Source organism: Triticum aestivum, chromosome 1A (assembly GCF_018294505.1).
Source record: "Triticum aestivum cultivar Chinese Spring chromosome 1A, IWGSC CS RefSeq v2.1, whole genome shotgun sequence".
In the NCBI taxonomy this organism is placed as follows: domain Eukaryota; kingdom Viridiplantae; phylum Streptophyta; class Magnoliopsida; order Poales; family Poaceae; genus Triticum; species Triticum aestivum.
In genome coordinates this window covers 299,845,351-299,869,500 of record NC_057794.1, presented here as the reverse complement: position 1 = coordinate 299,869,500, position 24,150 = coordinate 299,845,351, and the positions used below count along the sequence as shown (strand labels likewise).

Here is a 24,150-nt window from a genome sequence, read left to right as displayed (position 1 = left end):
GTGGTATGTAGCCAAGTTTCAGTTGATTACTTCCTGGACTGACAGTTTATTGTAAACATATGCCTTTGAATGCCCCAGGTGAATATAAATGTTTCTTAACATTTAGTCGTGATGTGAATCAACACTCAGAGCCAACATTCACACGTCAAATGAATTATAGTATTCCGCAGCAACGCACGGGGCATCATCTAGTATTCAAAATAACTGAAACATTCATTGAGACAAAAACCTCCTCAACACGCTGAATGTCCCATGTGGCCGAAGTGTGGTCAATCAGCTCGGCCACCGTAGAGGGGGCTTGGCCGACATGCACCCATAGAGTTTCATCATCTTCGTCCTTGGCAACCAATTGTGGTTCCAAATTTCCGCGACTCTCCATTACCAATCCGTTTAATGATTGCTTGTTTCAATATATCTCGGCCTTCTATAATTGATCTCCATATCTAGGACGGGTGGTTGCCCACTTTCGCTTGTAATATTGTTCTATTGGGAAAATAGACTGCCTTTGGAATTCAATGTCTCTGGGTTTTTCAAACATGCCAAGCTTGTCTAGCCAACAAGAGAGGTTAAAGAGCTCAAATATTTAAAACCCATCCCACTCAACCTTTTGGCATTGTCATTACCTCCCAAGACACCCTACTAGGTTTGTGTTGGCCATCCTTACATCCTCACCGGAATTTCCGAATCAGCATATCAAGATGTTCACAAAGCCCTCGGGGGAGCTTGAAGCACGACATAGAATATACCGGCTCCAGGTAGTCGACTAATGCATGTTGTTTGTTCAGTCGATTTTTCAAGCTTGTTTTCTTCTATAGCTGGGCCGAGCTGCTGTCCACGGACGCATGTCTACTTTTCCCAACTTTGTTCTCTTCCGCAACTTGTTTTCTGATGTGATGTACATGGGTAGGCTGTAATAGTGTAGCCAGCGGATGAACGCATGCACATTGGTTGCTTAGCTAGAATAATACCCGTGCATGTGTGTGAGGATTGGCTTGCTTCTGTTTTTTCTCTTGTTTTCATGTGTGTTAGCTGCTGTTTTTGTTTGTTCTTCTACATGATTTTTTCTTTTCTATGTGTATGTGTGGATGTTGGGTATGTGTGTGAATTATGATATACATAAGTACTATTCAATATATGTATATTATACTAGAGCACAAAAATTGCATTATATTTGCTTATCCTTGTACTCCATCTGTTCCTAAATAATTCCTTTTAGAGATACTAATAAGGACTACATATAGAGAAAATGAGTGGATCTACACTCTATAATATGTCTATATACATGCGTATGTAGTTTTTTAAAATCTCTAGAAAGGCTTATATTTAGGAATGGAGGGAGTATATTATAAAAAGTGTAATTTTTGTGTAAATTGTGTGTAAGTATTTGCCTTCATTTTTTTAGTTTATTTTTTCAGTTTCTTACTTTGTCAAGGGTAATACCAATGGCACTAATTCATTCTTCCATATAAAACTTTATTTTATTTTATTTTGTTTTATTTTAGTATAGGGTAATACCAGTATTCCTAATTTTTTATTTTTTTCTTCATTGAGGGTAATACTAATGGCACTAACTCATTCTTCCTTAGAAAACTCTATTTTTTATTTTTTGTTTTATTTTTAGTATAGGGTAATACCAGTATTTTTAATTGTTTATTTTTTTACTTCATTAAGGGTAATACCAATGCCACTAAATCATTCTTCCTTTGAAAACTTTTTTTTGTTTTTCTTTTAGTTTTAGTATAAGGGGGAAAAGAAGGCCAGGGGAAGAAGAACGCGGTTGGGCCTTTGGATCTAGATTGGATGGTGGTTAGCTATTTGATGAACCAAAAATCCAGTGCATGTTAATAGTTGCCCCCCTTATTGTTAGCTTTTGCCCCGCTCATGCTAATGTTTTAGTTCATCTCCTTCTTCTTGTTGATTTGTTAATATTTTTATCATAGCATTTTCTTTTAATCCATGCATGCGGTGACGGTTTAATACTGCAAGAGTGTGGCACTACTTAATTTTTGTTGTGTGAAAGTTATAGTACTATACGCTCGTTCTTACATATTGTGGAACATAGCAAATCCGTGCAAGTTTTGCCATAATTTGTTTTAGTTTTCTTTCTTCTTTTTAGGTAATATAAATGTCATTAATTCATCTACCTTAGAATAACATGTGTTTTTTAGTGTATGTTTTGCTTACCCATGACAAAATAGTGGTTGGCAAAAACTGTTTATTTTTTGTCATGTGTGATAATGTTTCTACCTCCTATTTTGCTGTTCTTGCTTAGTATTTATTTTATTTTATTATGTCTTTGTTTATTGATTCTTGGTCGATTTTTTTGACAATTAGATTTATATTTCTGCATGTGTCAGGATATTTGATGTTGGAATTGTCCAACACTACTTAATTTTGTGTTTGGGATTAAAGTGGAATTCATTTTTCATGGTTCTATTCGATTCATAGTTATTATTAAAAGCTATGCTACTATATTCTTGTACTTGCATATAGTGGAATAGTTCAAGTTTTGTGAAAATTGTTGCAAATTTTAGTCATCATTTGTTTCAAGTTTTCTTTGTTTCTTCTATTACTTGTTTAGGGTACTATCAGTACCCCTAATTGATTCTACCTGATAATATCTTATACAATATATATTTTATTATATTGCTGTTTATTGATGCCTAGATTATTTCCTTTGCCATTAAATTTTCTCTTATATTTTTTGCATGCAACAACATATTTAATGTTGTAATTTTGTGACACTACTAATTTTTTACTAGACACTTAAAATGTAATTCATTTTTGTAATCGATCGACTTCAGTCATAATTATTATTAATGTTGCACAAGCTTACACATGTTCTTGCACATTATAAAATAGTGCAAGTTTTATGTAATTTGTGTGCAAGTTGTCAATATATACTAACCCCTGCATATAAAAATAGAGTTTGAAAATAGTTCTTTATGATTATTCATGTTAGGCGTAGTTGTATATGTTAACACTTTTTAAGTTGGAAAACATTTTTAACACCGCATGAACATTTTTAAAATGATCGATGAAAGTTTTTTTTGCTTTCTTATTGTTTAAACCACTCTTGTAATTCATTCTTTCATAGATTTTTTTCTTTATCTGTTGAATTCATTTTTATAACACCACACCTAGCCCTTTTGCTTAGAAAGAAACATATTCTTCGTTGTTTCTATTTTTATTCATTTTTGTAGGTAACTCCACTTATAGAGTTCTTTCTCCCTTAGACTTTTTTTTCTTCACGTTTCTTCTTTTAGGGTAACCCCACTCCCATGTTTCTAGTTTCATTATATTAAAATGTATTTATTTTATTTTTTTACCTTTTGTTCATTTCTCGGTTGAAGTGTATTTTATTTTTTTATTCGTTTGTTTCAATTCTTTATTGTTCATTTCACTAATTTGAATGGATATTTTTCTTTGTCGAAATATCTATATTATTTATTTTAATTTGCAATTAATTTTGTTTAAATAAAATAGATAAGAATTCTGGTTGAACTCCTTCTTTTATCCCTCTTATTATCCATCTTTATAATATACGAGTAGAGTAGTATACGTGTGAAAGCAGCGCATGTATACATGTTGATGTTTATGCAGTGCTTTGCATGTACGGTATATGTGTGGTCATGACGAAGGGAAATATTCTAGTACTGTTTTTTTTAGCTAATTCTAGTACTGGTTTTTATTACGCAAACTTTGAAGTTTTTTATTCAATCGTCACAATGTTTACAGGGACGAAATGAAGACCATTGGGCTGACCTAACCAAACATGGCGGCCAGCCCCTAGGAATAATGCGTGTTTTGCGAGTTTGTGAGCCTCGACATTCGAGCTCCTAAATTCATGAATAATATTACATAAAGTAAAAGGAGTTTTCCAGTGTATGATTTCATGTATGATCGCCCCGTAGAGCGTTGGGTTCTTCTGTCGTATATCGTCCACTACCACTTTGCAATCCGACGCCACTTGAATGCCCCTCTTGTACAAATCATCTGCTATGGCCAACGCCTCCCTGATGGCCAGTGATTCAAGAGTCGCCGACTCAGAAATATTTGGAAAAACCACTGCTGATGCACCAAGGAACATACCGGTTTGATCACTGCAAATGGCACCGGCGGCTCCATATGATCATCCTCTCCCAACAGGCGACGTGATCCACTGTGTTGGCCTGTTCGGTGATGAAACAGGGCACCTGAGTCACCCTGGGTTGGATTGCTCGCAGCTCTCCTAGGTAACTAGACCAGGAGCGCGCCCTGGCGCGCGGTGCCCGGTGCAAACGATGTGAGCAATCGCGAGTGCCAACCGCATAAGTTTAGCTTGCTTAGTTGTACATGTATCTATCCTCACTAAAAACAGCAGGAGTTGAGTATTTATCTTTGCTAAAAACAGCAGGAGTCAGGCACAAAGTAAAACCACAGCCTGATTGAAAGAAGCAGGGCATATAGTTGAGTGAGATAGGGCGACAGAAGCAGACAAAACGTTGGTGAGATGAATTTTGAGCAAGTAAACCACATACAAGGCTAACAGGGACTGCCATTTTTCAAACTGGGCATCATTTTGATGCAACATAACATTCAGTGGTAGGTATTTGTACAAAAGGCTTAGGCATCAAACAGTTTTCACGAGGCATAAGGCACTATTGCAAAAGGTAAACCCTCTAACAGAAGCTAATTAAGACATAGTGGCAACATCAACAGCGTCGAAGCAAGCTGTTCTTGGCACCATCTGATCATCGCCGGCGAATGACCTGTGTAAGGAAGGTTCCATTGTTATTAGTAAAATCCAACCTGCATGATGAACAATAGGAATACACGGTAAGCCGTACCGGTGCGAATGGCTCATGCTCTCGTGCCTGAGCCTGTCTTTTAACCTTGTATAGTTTTTTCTCCAAATGGTGGCTTCTGTCCTTCATATTATTCGCCACCACTTCAATGTTCATAAGGGTTTCATTGGTGGTTTTGTCCACAGCACGAGTAGGTGGAAAGGCATGCGCGATAACATTGTGAAGCTGATCCGAGAAGGCACACATGTATCTGACAGCAATTAAGCAGCCTTTAGAAAGCTTGTCTATCGCCTCAAACGCCTTGTTAAGTCTGAGTCTCAGATAACCATTGTCTTGCTGCATCCTTTTGAACCCTGCATAGTTTAGATCGATCACGACAGTGTTTGTAGCGTCTTCCATGTACCTGATGGCTGCCATAGCCGCAGAATCTTCTGCCACTTCCTGATTGGCAGAGCGAACACCGGTAATTGTCATCTGTGGTGGACTGACTCCATTAATCGGTGGAGAGGTGTAGAAGAGCACTGTGACACTGACAGTGTCATGTGAGTATTGCCTTCGACGGTAAATGCCGTCAGGTATGTTAAGCCGCTCTAACAGGAGACTAAGCATCATTCTAGCTGGCACCCTTACAGTGTCTGGACCAATCTGCATCATTTTTTATTGCGTAAGACATATATACAGAGTTTGGATCCATCTATGTCACTACATGCTTTGGAATCAGAGTAGTATGCCCAGAATATCTGCAGAGAGTAAAGCTACTGGGGAAGAGGCGGTGAAGTTTGACTAACCTGAACATTTGGATGGATTATTTTGTTCACCGACGATGTAGATCCAAGCGAGGCCCGGTCGAAGACCTCGTCTCCATCCATAGGGAAATTTGCTGCAGAAGGAACGTGCTGGCATTAAAAGGACTGGAGGTGGGAAAACTGAAAACAAAGTGAAGCTCCAAAGATCGCAGGTGAAAAGAACTTGCCTTTTACCTTTCCTGGCGAGGTCCTTTCTGTCCGAAGCTTCGTGCTAGAGGGCACTTCTCTTGCGCCACCAGGTTCTATGGAGGGAGCCAAGGATATTAGGTCAGCCCTTCTCGTCCTTTATAAGGCACTGGACAAAGAAACGGGCCTTTCGTTGTGTCTATATGGGCCTAGATTGTTGCCTCCTGTTGAAAACGAAAGAAACACGTTCCATGCCTTCATATCAACATAGAGAAGCAGAGCCCAGGTGTATCCATTACGTACGTGTGTTGTAATATAAAATAGGAAGCTGGATTGTCACAAGAGAAATACAGCAAGAGAAACAGAAAAGTAACCTTAGTGACAAGCAGAAGTAGAAGAGGTACATACGTAATACCAAACTAAACACCGGACAGGTTCATAAATCAGAGAGCTAAGGGGTAGTAGTCTTATGCAGGTATACATTGCCTGCTATCATCCATCTAGATAGTACTGATTACAATTACAATAGCAAAGGGTAGTAGTCTTATGCAGGTATACTGGGGCATAGTACTGATTACAAATAATCTACACTAAGGTTGGACAGGTGCATAGTGCAAAACGGGAACGCAACCTCCAGGTCGGTATTAGGATTGACCGTAGTGAATCTATTGAAACAGATCATGTTTGCTGCATCGACGGCCTTAAAGTAACGCTTATTTGGGAACACCAGAAACTGACAAATCTCATAAGCACAGCCTTCCCTGAGCTTCTCCATAAACTTGCTTACCCAGTCTTTAGAGATCTCAGCATAGATATGAGAACCCTGCCAGCAAACAATAAACAGCCATTACCACAATTAGATTACAGGGAAAAGCAACATATAACACATATCACAAGAGCACATGCAATTAGTTACCTCAGCATCCACAAGCACCATGTCAGTATGAATGATAGGACCATTATCAGTAGTTCCACGATGCTGCCACAGCCTTGAGACATACACACGAATAGTCAACTTCTTGTTTCCTGGGACAAGAGCAGCTAGGGCAGTGATCACCATCTACAGTGGCATCAGGACCAAAAACAGAACACCCTTGTTAAATACAGTGGAAACGTACAGGAAAGCATAAACAGAACCGCATATATATTTCAAAAGTATATGTAGACGATCATGACACTATTTACATTGACAGGAAAGGAACGACGCAACTGTCCGGACAAAAGCAATCGTCATAGACCAAAAGTTAATTATAATGCACTGTACGCGAACATCAGACTATCCCAGCAGATCGAAAGACCTCTGGGAAGACAACGTTTTTAGTTTCAGAGCCACATGTACCATCCTCGTTGACTATAAGGATCTTCAAAGAAGCTCTTGAGGTCACACGAGACACTGCCACATATAACTGCCCATGCGTGAAGACATGACTTTTGAGATATATACCAACAGCAGATAAGGTCTGACCTTGGCTCTTATTAATCGTCATAGCATAACACACACGCACCGGGAATTGACGTCGCCTAAGAACAAAGGGTGAATTTGACTGCTTTGCTGTCAGCTCAATCCTGGGGATGTACACACAATCACCCACATGTGACCCAGTTATAATAACAGCTTCAATAACACGATCACCTAGGTCCTTCACAATGAGCCTGGTACCATTACACAGACCATTTGCCTGGCATAAATTTCTAATAAGCATAATCGGAACACCTATTTTAAGAGTGAGCTTGTGATTTGGAAAATTGATAATTTTGATAGTGTTCAAATACTCAACGGGATAAAAAAATGTTTTCTTCTCGAACAGAACCTCCGGAACCATCTATCGAATCTGCACTTAGGTAGTCTCTGCTAGCAGTGGGGACTAAGTTCATAGCATGGATGTTGATCTCTTCAGCATAATCATTGGTCGGTGCTAAAATAGCTCGTTCTTGTAAGTACCCAGTATTCAAGTAACAATTTAAAAAAAATTCATAGACAGAGGAGACAACAGCAGTGATAGGATCGCCGTTTGTGTGAATCAGCAGGTCATCTGGTATTTGTATCCAGCAAGCCCCATCTTCGGTACCTCGCTTTGTAACGGGCAATTTACCTTCTCCAAGATCTAGCACCCATTTACTAAATAAGGCAATGTCTTCTTGTGCTCGTGCGCTTGCGCCCGGCACAGCCAAGCGCATGTTAATAGACAGGGACAATTTTTTAACAGAGTTCCATAGTGGATAGTTTGTGATTGCCGCATCGATGATCTGAGGCCTAGTACCCCCTTCAATAACCGGCAATATCTGTCTAAGGTCCCCACCTAAGACCATAACTACCCCACCAAACGGAAGGTCTGCAAGCTCTGGGTTACTCACAGAAAGGACGTCACGTAAAGTTCTATCTACAGCTTCAAAACACTTCCTGTGTGTCATCAACGCCTCGTCCCAAATAATCAAGGAAGAGACCATCATCAATTTACAGAGTCGTGAACCTCTCTTAATATCACACTGCATGTCATCATCTATATTAATTGGTATTTTGAAGCGCGAATGAGCAGTCCGCCCTCCAGGCAACAGTAAGGACGCGATGCCCGACGATGCGACGGTGAGAACAATTTTTTTTCTCCCCTAAGGAAAGCACATATTGCATTCCACAAATAGGTTTTCCCAGTACCACCGTACCTAGAGACAAAGAAGAAGCCCGGTTCCCCTGCCTGTACACAGTCCACAATGGTTTTATAAGCAACTGACTGGTCTACATTTAAACTATCAATAAGAACCGGTGCTAACCTAGCCAAAGCAGGTGTATCATACGACATCTCCTCACGAATTAACCTATTTTCATCATGCTAGTCTCCTTCACCTGTTCTGGAAGGCAAGTTGAAATTACTTATGGAAGAGCCATGTTTCAAAAAAACTTCTGACAATTCGTCAAGAAGCATATCTCTCAACCTTTCATCAGGAACGGAATAAGCCGGATTTTGCACAAGACGACGCAGTCCATATTTGATATCGTCAGACATGCTAACCCAATAATGCTCAAAGAAGTTCATTTCATCTTTAATGGAACAACACATAAGCATAGTCACAAACAGTTGTCTAAGTCGGTGTCCAAACCCCCAGACGACAGCCTCGTCAAATGCCATGTACCACTCACTATCATCACCTAATAAACCACGAGCGGCACAGGCCTCTTTAAACGTATGATAAAGACGCCCACCATATGCCCTAAGTTCTTCAAAAGACCTAGCCCCTTTAACAATCATCAAGAGCATGCGCAGGTAGTACAGTTCACCACTCATAGGATGTACATAGTAAACGCGGCCAATCTTCTCACCCCCACCCCTTTCATGCCACGATTTACTTTTAGCATCCCATGTCCACCCAATCAGAAAATCACAGTACGTAAATGACCGAGCATGCTCATAGAGTTCATTTGCAACAAACCATTCAGTGAGCATAGTTTTTTTCAAGAAGTCAGAACCAGCAATTTCTGTAATGTCAGCACCAGCACGATAGCGAACGATATTCATGCCACGCATATGAACAGTTAATCTTTCTACAGAGGGCATTTTAAAGTGTATGTCATACCCAAATATACGCCACAGTGCATCATACTCACAAATGTAACGACACATTAAATACTCTTTTACTTCATCAACGGAAAGATAACCAGTTGCACCTGATCTCTCTAGCCTTTCTAGGACAACCTTAGAGTAATCAGCACCCTTGGTAACATATTTAAACAGATATTTCATCACCTGAGTCTTATTACACCATTCCACATTTATATGTCCCTGGAACTTTTTAAGAATTGCCATGTTGTAAGGCACTACATGTCTGTTGTCAAGATAATGCCCATTTTTATAAACCGTCCGACCATGGTCACGGTGTCGGTATAAGGCAAACCCATGCTCATCAATGATAGTTGACTCTCTAAACTCTTTTGGAAAATATTTTGAGCAACAACCTTTTTTCATGCAAATGCATTTATCATTCATCTCACCACACGGACCGTGCAGCATGAATTCAGAAACCAGAGCATATCCTAACGGATCAGCTAGAGGATCAGGTATTTCTGTAGAAATAAACGAATCAATACTCTCAACACCGACCTCACCTTTGTCTCCTTTACGCCAGATGAGGATATGCGCGTGTGGCAGACCTCGTTTTTGGAATTCGACAGTATATAACACTGCAGGGAAAATGTGGAATTTCAGTTAGCTAGAACTCCTGCCAAAAGCGACACGCAAGGTAAAACAGAAACAGTGCAATTGATCTGAACTAATAGAACACAGTACCAGCCTTAATTGGGCCAAAAGCTTTTCCAGACTTGATCTCATTTAAATATTCAATAAGCTTCATATGATAGACCCTAACAACAATATCCGCCCGATCAGAAGGCCTTTGGCCTGGCTCTAATGCGTCCATAATCTCAGGCCATTTGGGGTTGCAAGTGAAGGTGGTAAATATATCCGGCGGACCATGCACCCGACACACGGCGAGCCCATCCTGGAAGTTCTCCTTGAAGTAGCGATCACCACCAGTGTGACTGGAAGGCAGAATGGTTCTTTTTCCTAGTGCATCACCATCGGTACACCCATCACCGACAGCATCAGCAATACCTTGCATGTGCTCGGACCTAAGCATATCCTGATTTCTGAGTATATACCACAACCTGTTCTCGTCGATGCATGCACGTGCATCAACGACCGACTGAGAGGATAGAAGACCATAGCACAAATATGGATTGGGCTGATCACCTTTGTAATGACACATAAAGCGGTAATAATCCTGCATTGTCATTCTATTCCTACTACCACCGGGAGACTGGCTACTTGAAGCATCTGAAGGAGATGCCTCAGCTACAGGATCAACATGCATATCATCATCCACGTCCTGAGGAACAATCAGGTGTGGAACATCTATTTGGAACCCTCTCTCTCCATAGGGGAAAAGCAACGGGTACTGCAAAGACATAAATGCCGTGTTCAAAGAAGAGATCTGCTGTAGACCCTCTGACCGGCTAGAAACAATAATATCCCGTGCAGACATCTCTAATGTGAAGTCATTAACAACCAAAGCAGCAAGTCCAGTGGCAGTAGGTAAGCTAAACTGTGGACTATCACCATCTGAAGGACCAATAATACGAATGGAAATATCCTCGATGGGTTCGTCACCACGATCCTCTATTAGCTTGCTTGCCTCCCTAAAGGTCTGTACCAGCGAGTTAAACTCATCAAGCATGTCTCTAAGACCAACGACAATGCTCTCATCCACAGCTCCTACCGGTTTATCGTTGGGATTCAAGGCATTTATCCTATGTGTAATCTCATTAGCCGGATCATGTATATATAGTTCAGCAAACTTAGGAGTATCACTACCTTTGGGAAACAATGAACCAAGACGGTGAGACACCTGCCCACTTATTTTAAAGATTTTAGGACCACGGGTGCTATCCAGTGAGTGATCAATTTTAGCACCCATTGAAGTGAAAGCGAACATACAATTGTACTGACGGATATTTCGGAGGAATTTCTTCGCACGTGATGTACCATTGAAATGAAGGAGCTCCCGGAGATAAGCCGGGGGGTCCTTGAAGGGAGGTATATAGACCTGAGCACCTTTACAATAGAGGTTATAAATGATCTTACGTTTCGTCCAAGAGGACTTGGACTGAACACATTCAGCAAACCAGAAGGAGGCACCACAGTACTGACAGAGGAACTCAGGGGCCCCACAGTAAGACCTATCTGCATAGGAAGCTAACAACCGGAAAACATGTGATCAGGGAAAACAAACCCCATGACAACAAACAAACAAAGCTAAGCAGACAGTAGAACGTTAAATGGCCTGCTAATAAATACCTTTAAGCGACTCAGCAAATGCAACCGAGTAACCCTGCCAATCCCTTTCTAAAGGGCCCATAACAACGTGATCTAAAAGACCACATAAGATCTGGTCAGCCGACGTGGAACAGGAACAGAACAACACAACTAAGAACTCAATGCACCTTCGTATTTAGACCGACGTAGTTTCATGGACGCCTTCCGTTTTATACGATTAACCGTCGTCACAGCCGGACTCAGATAGGGAAACCAACTATCACCTAACCAAGGCACAAGCAAGACAGAAAACAGAAGAATAGTGAGCAAGCAAGATACATGGTTCTAGGAGGTAAAAACAAAAAGGATGGCAAGTGAACATGACAGACGTGGGCGGCTGCGAGGAAGGGCCCCAAGAGGTGGACGGGGCACATAGCTCTTCGCGGTCCCAGGCACATGTCCACGAGCAGCAGTAGGCCCAGGCTGAACGTTGGCAAGAAGAGGAACAGCACGGCCAATGGCACTATCTGGCAAAGAAACGTTACCATGCCCACGCCCACGACCAGGTGGTCGTTCACCCGCACGACCACGTCCAGTGCCTCTGGCTCGAGCACCACCACGGCCGGCAACATGCCCAGGGAGGGTGCCATCTACATCACCACAACCACGACCACGACCAGAACCTCGTCCACGGGCACGACCACGCCCAACACCTTTGGCTCGAGCACCACCACGGCTGGCGACAGGCCCAGGGAGGACATCGCTAGGCACGAGCATGGCTACATTACCACGACCACGGGCAGAGGCTCGCCCACGAGCACCAGCTGGTCCAGAACCTCGGGCATGAGCAACGGCCCGCCCATCACCACGTCCATGGGCAGCAATCGGAGCACGTGGCATGACAACAATCAAGCACCCTCATACCATTGGCTGAAAACACATACATCAGCATACTATGCAACACGAAGCAAGTAAACCTGACTGATAAACCATACCTGACAAGAAACCACTATCCATTGCAGGAGAAGGGTAAAGAAAAAGGAATATTCAATGTAGCATACTGAGAAGGGTAAAAAAAGTTGTACAACACAGAACACATAAACAGCAGCTATATTACTCATAAGCGGCATGAACGCCAGGTACATAGGTAAGAACAGTAAATAGCCATATCTCATTACAACTGACATCTCATCATAAGCACACACAAGACTCCGGATACATGATAATCAACCAAGGAAAAAACCCGACAAACGAGCAACAAGCACAACACAAACAGACCCCCTAAAAGCTACAGGCGGTAGAAACCAAGCCAGCATGTAGCATCCGCCGCTGCGCAACAACATCGACGTCACCCACAGCGACGGAGCCATCACCAGAAGCAACTGGAATGGTAGATCTAACCGACGATGTAGCTAGAATAACCGCTGAGCGAGCAAGGTCTCGATAGGTGGTCATGGGTGTATAATTGTAATCAACAATGACAAACCCATACAAACGCTGCAAGTATATAATTGCCTGGAAAGCAGCACCCTCATAAGCAAACAGAGAGTCAACCCTGTCTTGTGCCCAGAAAAATCTTCTGATAGTGAGACTATCACTCCCAGGAACATTAACATCAAGCTCCACTCCTCCAAGAACGTCTCCATCATCCATCATTTCTCTTAAGTATGAATAAAATGGCACACGGCATCGGGAAGCAACAACATCTAACAGGTGGATGTATGAACAACTGACAGTAAACATCCTGCCACAACAGCGAATAACTGAAAATAAGCAGACCCCACACACAAAAAAGCCCAAACAACAGACAAAGACGAGGTAAGGAGAAACAGGAAAACAAAATCAATTTACGGATAAGGAAAGATGAGATTTCCTCTCACACCTGCAGCAGGACGGCAGATCAACAAGGAAGTTGTCTCGCAGCTACACGGCGCGCTGCCAACCCGCAACAGTCACCAATCGAACGGCAAACGACAGACCCTAACCCTAGAACAGCAGCAGGCACGACGAGTTAACAGCAGCGCAGGAGAACAAATTGAACGAGGGGAAAGTAAGAGCAGGAAAGCACCTCTCCCATCGCTCGAAGACAGCAGGAAGCGGCGTCCAGCCCACCGCTGCTCCGGCCCAACCGCAAGACGACGGCCAACCCCCTTCTCCCAACTGCAAGCAAACGACCAGGCAAATCAGACGCGACGAAAAGCAAGAAGCGGACAAGGGCGAAAGAGACGAACCTTTGTCACGGCGGCGAGGCAACGACAAGCCGGAAGGGCGTCGGATCTGGCGAAAAGGGACGCAGCGGAGAGAAAGGGACGGAGCGGAGAGGAAGGGACGAATGAGAAGCAGGAAGAAGATAGACGCACCCCTCGCTCACCTCATCCACGCCCGAGCCAACCAGCATCTGACACGCGAAGGGCCGACAAAGGAAATCCCCAAACTGCCCTCGGCAGGCTCTCAAAACCACAGGCGGAGCCACCGCACGATCCAGCGCTGAAGTCACACACCGCGGCCAGCCGCACACACGACGCCGACAGGGAGCCCCACCAGGCACCGAGCCCACGCGACAGAGAGACGCGACGGAACGGGCAACGTGAGAAAAGCAGCGCGGCGTAGAGCAGCTCGGAGGTGAATTTTATCCAACGGCCCAGCTGATCCCATGGGCAGATCGAACGCCCAAAATCGCATCAAGTCTGAGATCTGACGGTCCAAACTCCCTGAGCTCTGAGAGAGCCCATGTTTAGACATGAATCTAACTATGGGATGTTGGACAAAGCTATGGACAGCGAATGGGCTTTGATAGATGTCCTCGTATATTGCTTTCCGTTGCGCTCCCCACGCTGCCCAAAGAGTCATTACAAAGGTGATGAACTCGTCATGTGCACGCGAATCATGCGTAGCAAACAACCAACGTTTTGCATCATCATCAACGTTTGTACTCAACTGTTCAGTAATTGCATCTGTAGACAGTGCCCAAATACTTCTTGCTGCTGAACAATTAAGCATTGCGTGCCTCCACGTGTCCTCTACACCACAAAGACAGCATGCGCTCGTTGATGACATATGGCGATGATTAGTAGTACCTCGCTGGAGCAGCCATGCAGTTGTTTGCTGGGCTTTGATCGGTTGGGTTTAGATAGTAGCACTTCTATTCTGCTGCTGGGCTTTGATCGGGCTGTGTGTTGAAATCGGGTGAAACTCAACTTGGGTCAACGGCCTACGTTGGATGTGAATCAGACGTTCCAGAGTAAAATTGACTGGTGCAGACAAAAATTTCAGCCAGCTGAGCTATAGGTGCTCTGCTCCCGCGAAACTTCGTGCGTAAGGCAAGGCAAGGCAGAGCACCGCACCTACCCGCGCCGCAGTGTCTTGCATGCATGTCCATGACCTGGCAGGTGGTGCGAGGAGCCTGGCCACCGGATAAGATCAACACGCCGAGCGAAGCCGCCGCGGGTCACACACACTACACGTACTACTACATATGGTCGCGCGCGGTGGGTGCGCGCCGCACACGCCGGGCTTGGCATGCACGGGCAACCGAGCCTCCTGACCAGACGCGAGACGTGCCACCGCTCTGGGGCGTCCTCCCGCACACGTGTAGCGGCGGCGGCTCCACCCGCGGCCACGTTATAAGCCACGCGCGCACGCGGCGGCCATCCTCACAACCCACACACACTGCTACTACTTGTATTAACGCCAGTGCGGCCACACTTGGTCACATCCTCGTATCGTCGGCAAGAAAGACGAGTTGAGTTTAGCAGAGAAGAGCGGCTTGCTTGCTTGCTTGCTTTGGTACGTACGTACGTCGGTCAGTGAAGATGAGCACGGCGGCGCGGACGACGGGGCGGCGGGGGTTCACCATGGGGCGCAGCGAGGACGCGACGCACCCGGACACCATCCGCGCCGCCATCTCCGAGTTCCTCGCCACGGCCATCTTCGTCTTCGCCGCCGAGGGCTCCATCCTCTCCCTCGGTACGCACCCCACCCAGCTATACGAGCACCCATCCGTCCGTGCATGCATGGCCAGCTTCGTCCACCGTACCATGCGTCTATGTAGCCTAGCTTGCTTAAATATCGACGGTCTCAAGACGTACGTGTGTGCATGTGTGTGCTTGCAGGGAAGCTCTACCATGACATGAGCACGGCGGGCGGGCTGGTGGCCGTGGCGCTGGCACACGCGCTGGCGCTGGCCGTGGCGGTGTCCGTAGCCGTGAACATCTCCGGGGGGCACGTCAACCCGGCCATCACCTTCGGCGCGCTGCTCGGCGGGCGCATCACCCTCGTGCGCGCCCTCCTCTACTGGATCGCGCAGCTCCTCGGAGCCATCGTCGCCTCCCTCCTCCTCCGCCTCACCACCGGAGGCATGGTACTACCATCTTTCTTCGATCTTCCTCGCGAGCACCGTCTATCTAATTAATCATCGCAGAAGCTAACTGATTAATTAATTAATCTTGTGATGGATGGTGTTCGCAGCGGCCGCCCGGTTTCTCCCTGGCGTCGGGGGTGGGGGATTGGCACGCGGTGCTGCTGGAGGCGGTGATGACGTTCGGGCTCATGTACGCCTACTACGCGACGGTCATCGACCCCAAGAGGGGCCACGTGGGCACCATCGGGCCGCTCGCCGTGGGGTTCCTGCTCGGGGCTAACATACTCGCCGGCGGGCCGTTCGATGGCGCCGCGATGAACCCGGCGCGGGTCTTCGGGCCGGCGCTCGTCGGGTGGCGGTGGAGGCACCACTGGGTCTACTGGCTCGGGCCCTTCCTCGGCTCCGGCCTCGCTGGGCTCCTCTACGAGTACGTCGTCATGCCGTCTACCGAGACCGCCGCCCACGCCCACCAGCCGCTCGCGCCGGAGGACTACTAGCCGCCGCCGCCAAAGCAGCTGCTTCAAATCCTTTAAATCCAACACTTGCAGCTATGGTTTATCGCTATATATGTATGTATAGTGTGTGGTACTTTTGGTTAATAATGGAGGGTGGCCTTGCTGTGCATGGTTGCCCCTATAGTATCTCCTAGGTGATGTTTGCTCCGTTTGTGTAATAAGTTTCCAGTGCAATATAGTATCCTCATCTGTTACGGGTTCGTGATATTGCGTTGGTTAATTGTGCAACAAAATAAACGTGCCAGAAGAAAATACGATAATTCATACTGATACAAGAATGAATCATTCGGCGCGGCTACACTCTCTTTTCACGTGTTGAGCTCCTTGTCCTTCGCCTGAAGTCACTTTTTGCCTTCCGGATCCAAAAGAGTAGCGATGATCCTTGAACCCTGTTAAGCAAAAGGTTTTGGGGTATTGTGGACTTCGACACCTCATGGGTCGGCCACGACAAAATATATATATATATATATATATATATATATATATATATATATATATATATATATGTGGAGGAAAATCTCTTTGAGTACAAATACAACTGTATACAAGTTGTAATGCGTATTTACGTATAACTACAAGTCTAACACCCTCTCTCAACCTAACCGTGGTCTGAAGATTTCAGAAAATTAAGATTGCGACGACAACCCTCAAACTGAGGCAATGGAGATTTCAGAAAATTAAGATTGCGACGACAACCCTCAAACTGAGGCAATGGCAACGGCTTCGTGAAGATATCAGCAAGTTGATCTTTAGAAGAAATAAACTTGATCTGAAGTAACTTCTGTGAAAGTCGTTCTCTGACAAAATGATAGTCAACTTTGATGTGTTTTGTTCGGTTATGAAATACCGAATTTAAAGAAAGGTACGTAGCACCGATGTTGTCACACCAAAGAACAGGAGGATGAATCTGAGAGACCCACAACTCTCGAAGTAAGGACTGAACCCAAATCACTTAGCAGTGGCATTGCCAGTACTTTTATTCAGCTTCAGTACTACTACACAATACTGTAGCCTGTTTACGAGCACTCCAGGCGATCAAATTAGGACCATAGAACACTGCATATCCCCTCATAGATTGCCTGTCATCCGGGCTACCAGCCCAATCAGCATCAAAAAAAGCCGAGAGGCTACCAGAAGGAGCAGACCGAAGATGCAGACCCAGAGCAGCAGTGAAACAAACATAGCACAGAATGCGTTTGACAGCAGTCCAGTGAGTATCTCGAGGAGCATGAAGAAACTGGTATACACTGTTAACCGTATAGGAGATATCAGGACGAGTGATCGTCAAATACTGTAAGCCACCAACAATACTGCGATACGTTGTAGCCTCATCCGACGGAAGAAGAGTACCATCAAGTGCAGAGAGGCGACCATAAGTTGTCATGGGAGTAGTAGCAGGCTTTGCATTGGAGCATACCAGCACGATGAAGCAAATCCAGAGAATATTTCTGCTGAGTGAGAGTCAGACCGGCATCAGAATGAGAGACCTCCAAACCAAGGAAATAATGAAGCCGACCAAGATCTGTAATAGCAGTCACCACTCAAAGCAGAAACAAGACGATCCGCAGCAAAGGCTGACGAGCTGATCAAGATGATGTCATCGACATACACCATTAGGTACATAGTGACCGTAGGGCGCTGTAGCATGAACAAAGACGTATCAGCGGTCGAAGGGACAAATCCATGTGCGCGAAGAGCAGAACCAAGACGCGCATGCCAGGCATGAGGCGCCTGTTTGAGACCATAAAAAGCCTTGACGAGACGACACAAATGATGCGGACGAGCAGGATCAACAAACCCAGGCAGCTGACGCATATAGACCTCTTCATCAAAAACTCCATGGAGAAAATCATTCTGAACATCGAGCTGTCGAAGAAACCATCCACGAGTAACAGCAAGAGACAAAAGCAGACGAATAGTCGTAGGCTTGATCATAGGACTGAAGGTATCATCATAATCAAGGCCTTGACGTTGTTTGAACCCACGAGCAACAAGTCGAACCTTATACCGTTCAATAGAGCCATCAGCATGTCGCTTAACTTTGAATACCCATTTAGAGTCAATAATATTGGCACCACTCTTCAGAGGAACAAGACGCCACGTACCATTTTTCAGCAATGCCTGATACTCTTGTTCCATCGCAGAATGCTAGTGAGGGATACCCATAGCTGCCTGATAATGACGAGGTTCAACGGAAGGATCAGTTTCAGAATGAGCGATGCAAGCCGCAAGCCATGCAACCGTGCCATCGGTGCGTTTTCACGGAAGAACAATACCACTCTTGCTGCGAGTGTGTGGACGATGAGCAACAGGAGCCATTGGCGGGATCGAGGGTGCAGGAACCATCAGTGGAGTGGCCCGCGTCTCCGGAGAAGAAGAAGCAAGTGGTGGTGGCAGCAGGTGACGTCCAGCAGAGGGAGACTGCGGCGAGGACGGGCTGTCAGGAGGCGACCCAATGGGGCGGGCGTCCCCTGACTGGTTGACACAGGCGAGGCCAGCCCAGTCGCGGGCGAGTCCAGCCCAGGGGACGCGGGAAGCTCCAGCAACAGCGGAGTCGGGTCCTCCCGCGTAGCGGGTGCGGGGGCAGACGACCCTGCATGGCCCATGCAGGGAGGAGGCGGTGCGGGATCGATGTGAACCATCGAGGGCGAGCCCGCCGCTACCGGAGCCGGGTCCAAGTGCGTAGCGGGCGTGAGCGAAGGGGACCCTGGATGCCCCATGCAGGGAGTCGCAGCGGCAGGATCGACATGATCCGTCAAAGAAACCGTCGGAGCAGCGGGGGAGTCCTCCAAGAGAACAAGCCGGGCACCTCTACTAGTTCCTGCACCATGGTTAGACAACAAAAGAGGCGAGTGTGCAACATCTACAAATTGATCAGGCAATAAAGGAGATGAATGCACTGGTTCGGCGGGTGTGGTGACAGGAGTGGGAAGATTAGAGAAAGGAAAAACATGCTCATCAAAGATAACATCATGTGAAATATACACACGATTTGTGGGAACATGAAGTGTAACATCCCAAAATTCTAAATTTTGGAATGTTATAATAAATAGATAGATTTGACTGATTGTTTGATTGACTGTCTGAAAGTGAGTGAATTCGAAACCTTTTTGAAAGTTAAATGAGAGGGAATAAAAGGACTTTCCCAAACTTTCATTTTTGCATTTTATGCTCTCCGTGAATTCAAATGCTTTTCAAACACAAAACCCTAGAGAGAAGATGACATGACTTCTTCCATTTAAAATGAAAAGGGTGTTTGAAAAATATTTGAATTTCATTTGGAAAATATTCCAATTCTAAAACTCTATGCGACTTAATGATTTTCACGAGAGAAGATAAAATGACTTCTTCAAATTATATGAAATATGAGTTGGGAGTTTCAAAAAATTAAATTCAAAGCCCCCTTTGAATTTATTTTCAATTTGGAATAGATCATCATGCATATTTTATTTTCTTGCATTTTGGTCGATCCTAGAAATTTCACGCAACTCAAGGACCCTTGGAGAGAGTTGGAGATTTCGTTATTTTCATATTTGAGAGTTTTCTCGAATTGAAAAGAGGATCATTTGATTTATTTATTTCATCTTCAATTATTTTTCCGTTATCAAAAATATAAGGGAGGGAATAATATGACTTTCCCAAATTTAGGAAAATGAAGATTTAATAAATAGATCAAACTTTGTTTGCCGGAGTTTTATTCGCATTTTATTTGGATAGGGAAAAAATGCGTGTTTTCAAAAATTGCTTTTTAGGTCCCGAGTAAAGTTTATTTTGTTCGGCTCATTTTTACGAGTCGGGGAAAATTTACTTCATTAATTTTGAAGTTCGTTTAGATTTTCTTTTATTTATTTTTCTGCGCGCGAGACCGTTTAAAAAAAAATTCGCAGCACCTTGGGCCAAAGGCCCAAGCCGCTAGCCGCCGGCCGGCCAAGAGGCCATAGCGCGCGCGCACCAGGGAGCCGCCGCTTCCTTTCTTTCCTAGTCCTAGTAGGACTCTTGCCCTATGTTCGTTTATTCCGTATCTATTTCTAGATCTTTTCCTCTTGTTTCCTAATTCTAATCTATTTCTTGTCCCCTACCCCAAGCAAAACCCTCCCCTTCCCAATATAAATACCCAAGCACCCCCCCTCTCTAACACATCAAACCAACACCTCTCCTCTCCTCTCCTCCGCACCACACCGCGCCGCCGCCCCACCCTGCGCCGCCACCCCACACCCGCGCCGCCGCCTCACCCGCGCCGCCGCCGCCATCGCCACCGTTCGCCACCGCCCTAGCGCCGCCGCCTCACCCGCGCCGCCGCCGTCATGCGCCGCCGCCCTTGTGCCCACGCCGTCGTCGGAGCCCCTCGTCGGAGCCCCTCGCCAAGGTTGCCCCGCGTCTCTTTTCCTCGGATCGTTTTCTTCTAATCCTTCCGATTCTTTTCTTCTCTTCTAATTCGTTTTCTAGATCGGTTTTTCGTTTCGGTTTTCTTCTCCGAAACCCTAGATCGGATTCGTTTTCTTTTCCGATTTAGTTGCCTTTGGACCGTTCGCCGGACCGTTCGTCCTAACGAACGTGATCACCGGATTCTTCTAGGTTCACGAACGCCCGTTCGTATAACCGTTCTTCTTTTTCTTCTCGTCGGATTTATTCCGCGATCGCGATCTCAGATCCGATCTTCGTTCTAGTTTATCTTCTCGCCCGTTTATCGGAATCAGGTGATTCAAGCACCTGGAGTTTCATCTCGAAACCGCCGTTCCGTCTAATCAACTTGAACAAGTTTTTGTTATGGTAAAATTTGACCTAGTTTCAACTTGCTAGAACCGAGTTGTTTTCTTCCGCCGTTTGTTTTCCGTCGTTTGTTCGATTCGTTCTTTCTTTGCAACCGGAGTTCTTAAGTTGAACTTTCTGGTTCGTTCTCTCATTCGAGTTTTACTTGTGCATTAGATGAGTACTTATTGTGTGGTTACTATTGTTTGCTTACGATAGATTGATCGGAGTGTGACGATTAGATCTATCAAGAGTTTTGAGTGCGAATCATCTTCATCAAATTTGCAGGAAAGTAACACTTGATCATACTTTTGTACAACCCAGTTTTTATGCATTAGACCAATCCTCAAACATTGCATGATTAGGATCTAATTAAATTGTGGGATGGGAAGTAGATTGAGGTAGTACCTATTACCTGTTTTACTTATGAAACCTTTGGGAGTTACTTCTACGTTGCTTATTATGCTATGCTATGCTAGTAGACGTGGATTGGGTGAGTGTATTCCATGACAGATGTGAGATTGTTAATTTTAATGGTCTATCTAAGGTGGCAACTTAAATACACATCTGGGTGGATTGAGGCACCTGATGTCTATCAGGACTTGCCTATTTTGTTTTGGACCGCCACCCAGGCTCAAAGGGATCATAAGATAATTCATACTAGTAACTTACGTGTGCAGCCACAAGCCATTATGGGCTCTGGCATAGTGGAGTAAGTTGTGCGAACTCTTACGGGTAGGCTAGCAGATGTAGGGGATGTAGGTGTACAGGTCTACCCACATGTAAGGTGCTAGCGCTTCTGAAAGACTGTGTCTCGGTCATCCGTTTCTCAAACACCATGTAGTGCGAGGAACCAAACGGAGGCGATCGAGTCTTGTGGGAAAAAGTGCGCAAACCTCTGCAGAGTGTACAAACTAATCATGATTAGCCGTGTCCCCGGTTATGGACATCTTGAGTATCTAGTACTTGGATTATCCTATTAAATCTCAACATGTTACCTCTAATTAATATTGTTGGTTTTTAATGTGTACTTTTAATTGGGATTGAGAATGCTGTCAACCATTCTCAATGTTTCACAACCACCATGATAGTTAAATAAATGTATTCCTTTGCAGTAGGGAAAAACCGGCTTTTCGCAAAACTGTAACCATAGAGCTTTCCACCAGCCATACATGCATGTAGTATAGCTTATTCTTTCATTACTCTCTATGTGTTACCTTGCCAGCATATCCCATGTGCTGACCCGTTTTCGAGCTGCAACTTTTCATGTTGCAGACTTTTCAGACGACGAGTAAGTGATACGTTAGGGTTACGATTTCCTATACTCAACTCTGCCGTTGGTGTTGATGGGAATCCACAACCTTGTTGCTTCCGCTATATTATTGGATTGAGGTAATAGTATTTATGTTAGTTATACATGTGATTTACCTCTGTTATAAATCCTTCGAGTACTGTGTGTGTCAGCATACTGATCCAGGGATGACACATAAGCACAGAGACTTGATCCATTCGGGTCGGGTCGCTACAGAGAGAGTTTTATTTATGGTAAAATTTGACCTAGTTTCAACTTGCTAGAACCGAGTTGTTTTCTTCCGCCGTTTGTTTTCCGTCGTTTGTTCGGTTCGTTCTTTCTTTGCAACCGGAGTTCTTAAGTTGAACTTTCTGGTTCGTTCTCTCGTTCGAGTTCTACTTGTGCATTAGATGAGTACTTATTGTGTGGTTACTATTGTTTGCTTACGATAGATTGACCGGAGTGTGACGATTAGATCTATCAAGAGTTTTGAGTGCGAATCGTCTTCATCAAATTTGCAGGCAAGTAACACTTGATCATACTTTTCTACAACCCAGTTTTTATGCATTAGACCAATCCTCAAACATTGCATGATTAGGATCTAATTAAATTGTGGGATTGGAAGTAGATTGAGGTAGTACCTATTACCTGTTTTACTTATGAAACCTTTGGGAGTTACTTCTACGTTGCTTATTATGCTATGCTATGCTAGTAGACGTGGATTGGGTGAGTGTATTCCATGACAGATGTGAGATTGTTAATTTTAATGGTTTATCTAAGGTGGCAACTTAAATACACATCTGGGTGGATTGAGGCACCTGATGTCTATCAGGACTTGCCTATTTTGTTTTGGACCGCCACCCAGGCTCAAAGGGATCATAAGATAATTCATACTAGTAACTTACGTGTGCAGCCACAAGCCATTATGGGCTCTGGCATAGTGGAGTAAGTTGTGCGAACTCTTACGGGTAGGCTAGCAGATGTAGGGGATGTAGGTGTACAGGTCTACCCACATGTAAGGTGCTAGCGCTTCTGAAAGACTGTGTCTCGGTCATCCGTTTCTCAAACACCATGTAGTGCGAGGAACCAAACGGAGGCGATCGAGTCTTGTGGGGGAAAGTGCGCAAACCTCTGCAGAGTGTACAAACTAATCATGATTAGCCGTGTCCCCGGTTATGGACATCTTGAGTATCTAGTACTTGGATTATCCTGTTGAATCTCAACATGTTACCTCTAATTAATATTGTTGGTTTTTAATGTGTACTTTTAATTGGGATTGAGAATGCTGTCAACCATTCTCAATGTTTCACAACCACCATGATAGTTAAATAAATGTATTCCTTTGCAGTAGGGAAAAACCGGCTTTTCACAAAACTGTAACCATAGAGCTTTCCACCAGCCATACATGCATGTAGTATAGCTTATTCTTTCATTACTCTCTATGTGTTACCTTGCCAGCATATCCCATGTGCTGACCCGTTTTCGGGCTACAACTTTTCATGTTGCAGACTTTTCAGACGACGAGTAAGTGATACGTTAGGGTTACGATTTCCTATACTCAACTCTGCCGTTGGTGTTGATGGGAATCCACAACCTTGTTGCTTCCGCTATATTATTGGATTGAGGTAATAGTATTTACGTTACTTATACATGTGATTTACCTCTGTTATAAATCCTTCGAGTACTGCGTGTGTCAGCATACTGATCCAGGG

General features: G+C 44.7%; 2 protein-coding genes across 10 annotated transcripts; one reads left to right on the top strand and one right to left on the bottom strand.

The window, feature by feature from the left end:
* Positions 1-4,469: 4,469 nt before the first annotated feature.
* LOC123046963 (uncharacterized) lies at positions 4,470-13,915 on the bottom strand. Of its 9 annotated transcripts, none has more exons than XM_044470434.1 (10): positions 13,755-13,915; positions 13,592-13,683; positions 13,406-13,509; positions 11,913-12,453; positions 11,712-11,807; positions 11,566-11,637; positions 11,254-11,463; positions 9,814-9,893; positions 6,636-6,779; positions 6,009-6,542 (listed from the first exon to the last, which is right to left on the bottom strand). In XM_044470434.1, the coding sequence occupies exons 4-10, from the start codon at positions 12,421-12,423 to the stop codon at positions 6,294-6,296; spliced, it is 1,362 nt and encodes a 453-aa protein (XP_044326369.1). In that variant the 5' UTR covers positions 12,424-12,453; positions 13,406-13,509; positions 13,592-13,683; positions 13,755-13,915; the 3' UTR covers positions 6,009-6,293. The 9 variants fall into 9 exon arrangements, 5 of the variants coding, with proteins under 5 accessions (XP_044326369.1, XP_044326361.1, XP_044326373.1 ...); XM_044470438.1 differs by having other exon boundaries at positions 6,068-6,542; positions 11,353-11,463; XM_044470450.1 differs by lacking the exon at positions 11,254-11,463 and having other exon boundaries at positions 6,068-6,542.
* Positions 13,916-15,182: 1,267 nt separating this feature from the next.
* On the top strand, positions 15,183-16,598 carry LOC123120564 (aquaporin TIP3-1). Its single transcript, XM_044540595.1, has 3 exons — positions 15,183-15,489; positions 15,636-15,883; positions 15,991-16,598. The coding sequence occupies exons 1-3, from the start codon at positions 15,336-15,338 to the stop codon at positions 16,378-16,380; spliced, it is 792 nt and encodes a 263-aa protein (XP_044396530.1). The 5' UTR covers positions 15,183-15,335; the 3' UTR covers positions 16,381-16,598.
* The last annotated feature ends 7,552 nt before the right edge of the window (positions 16,599-24,150 follow it).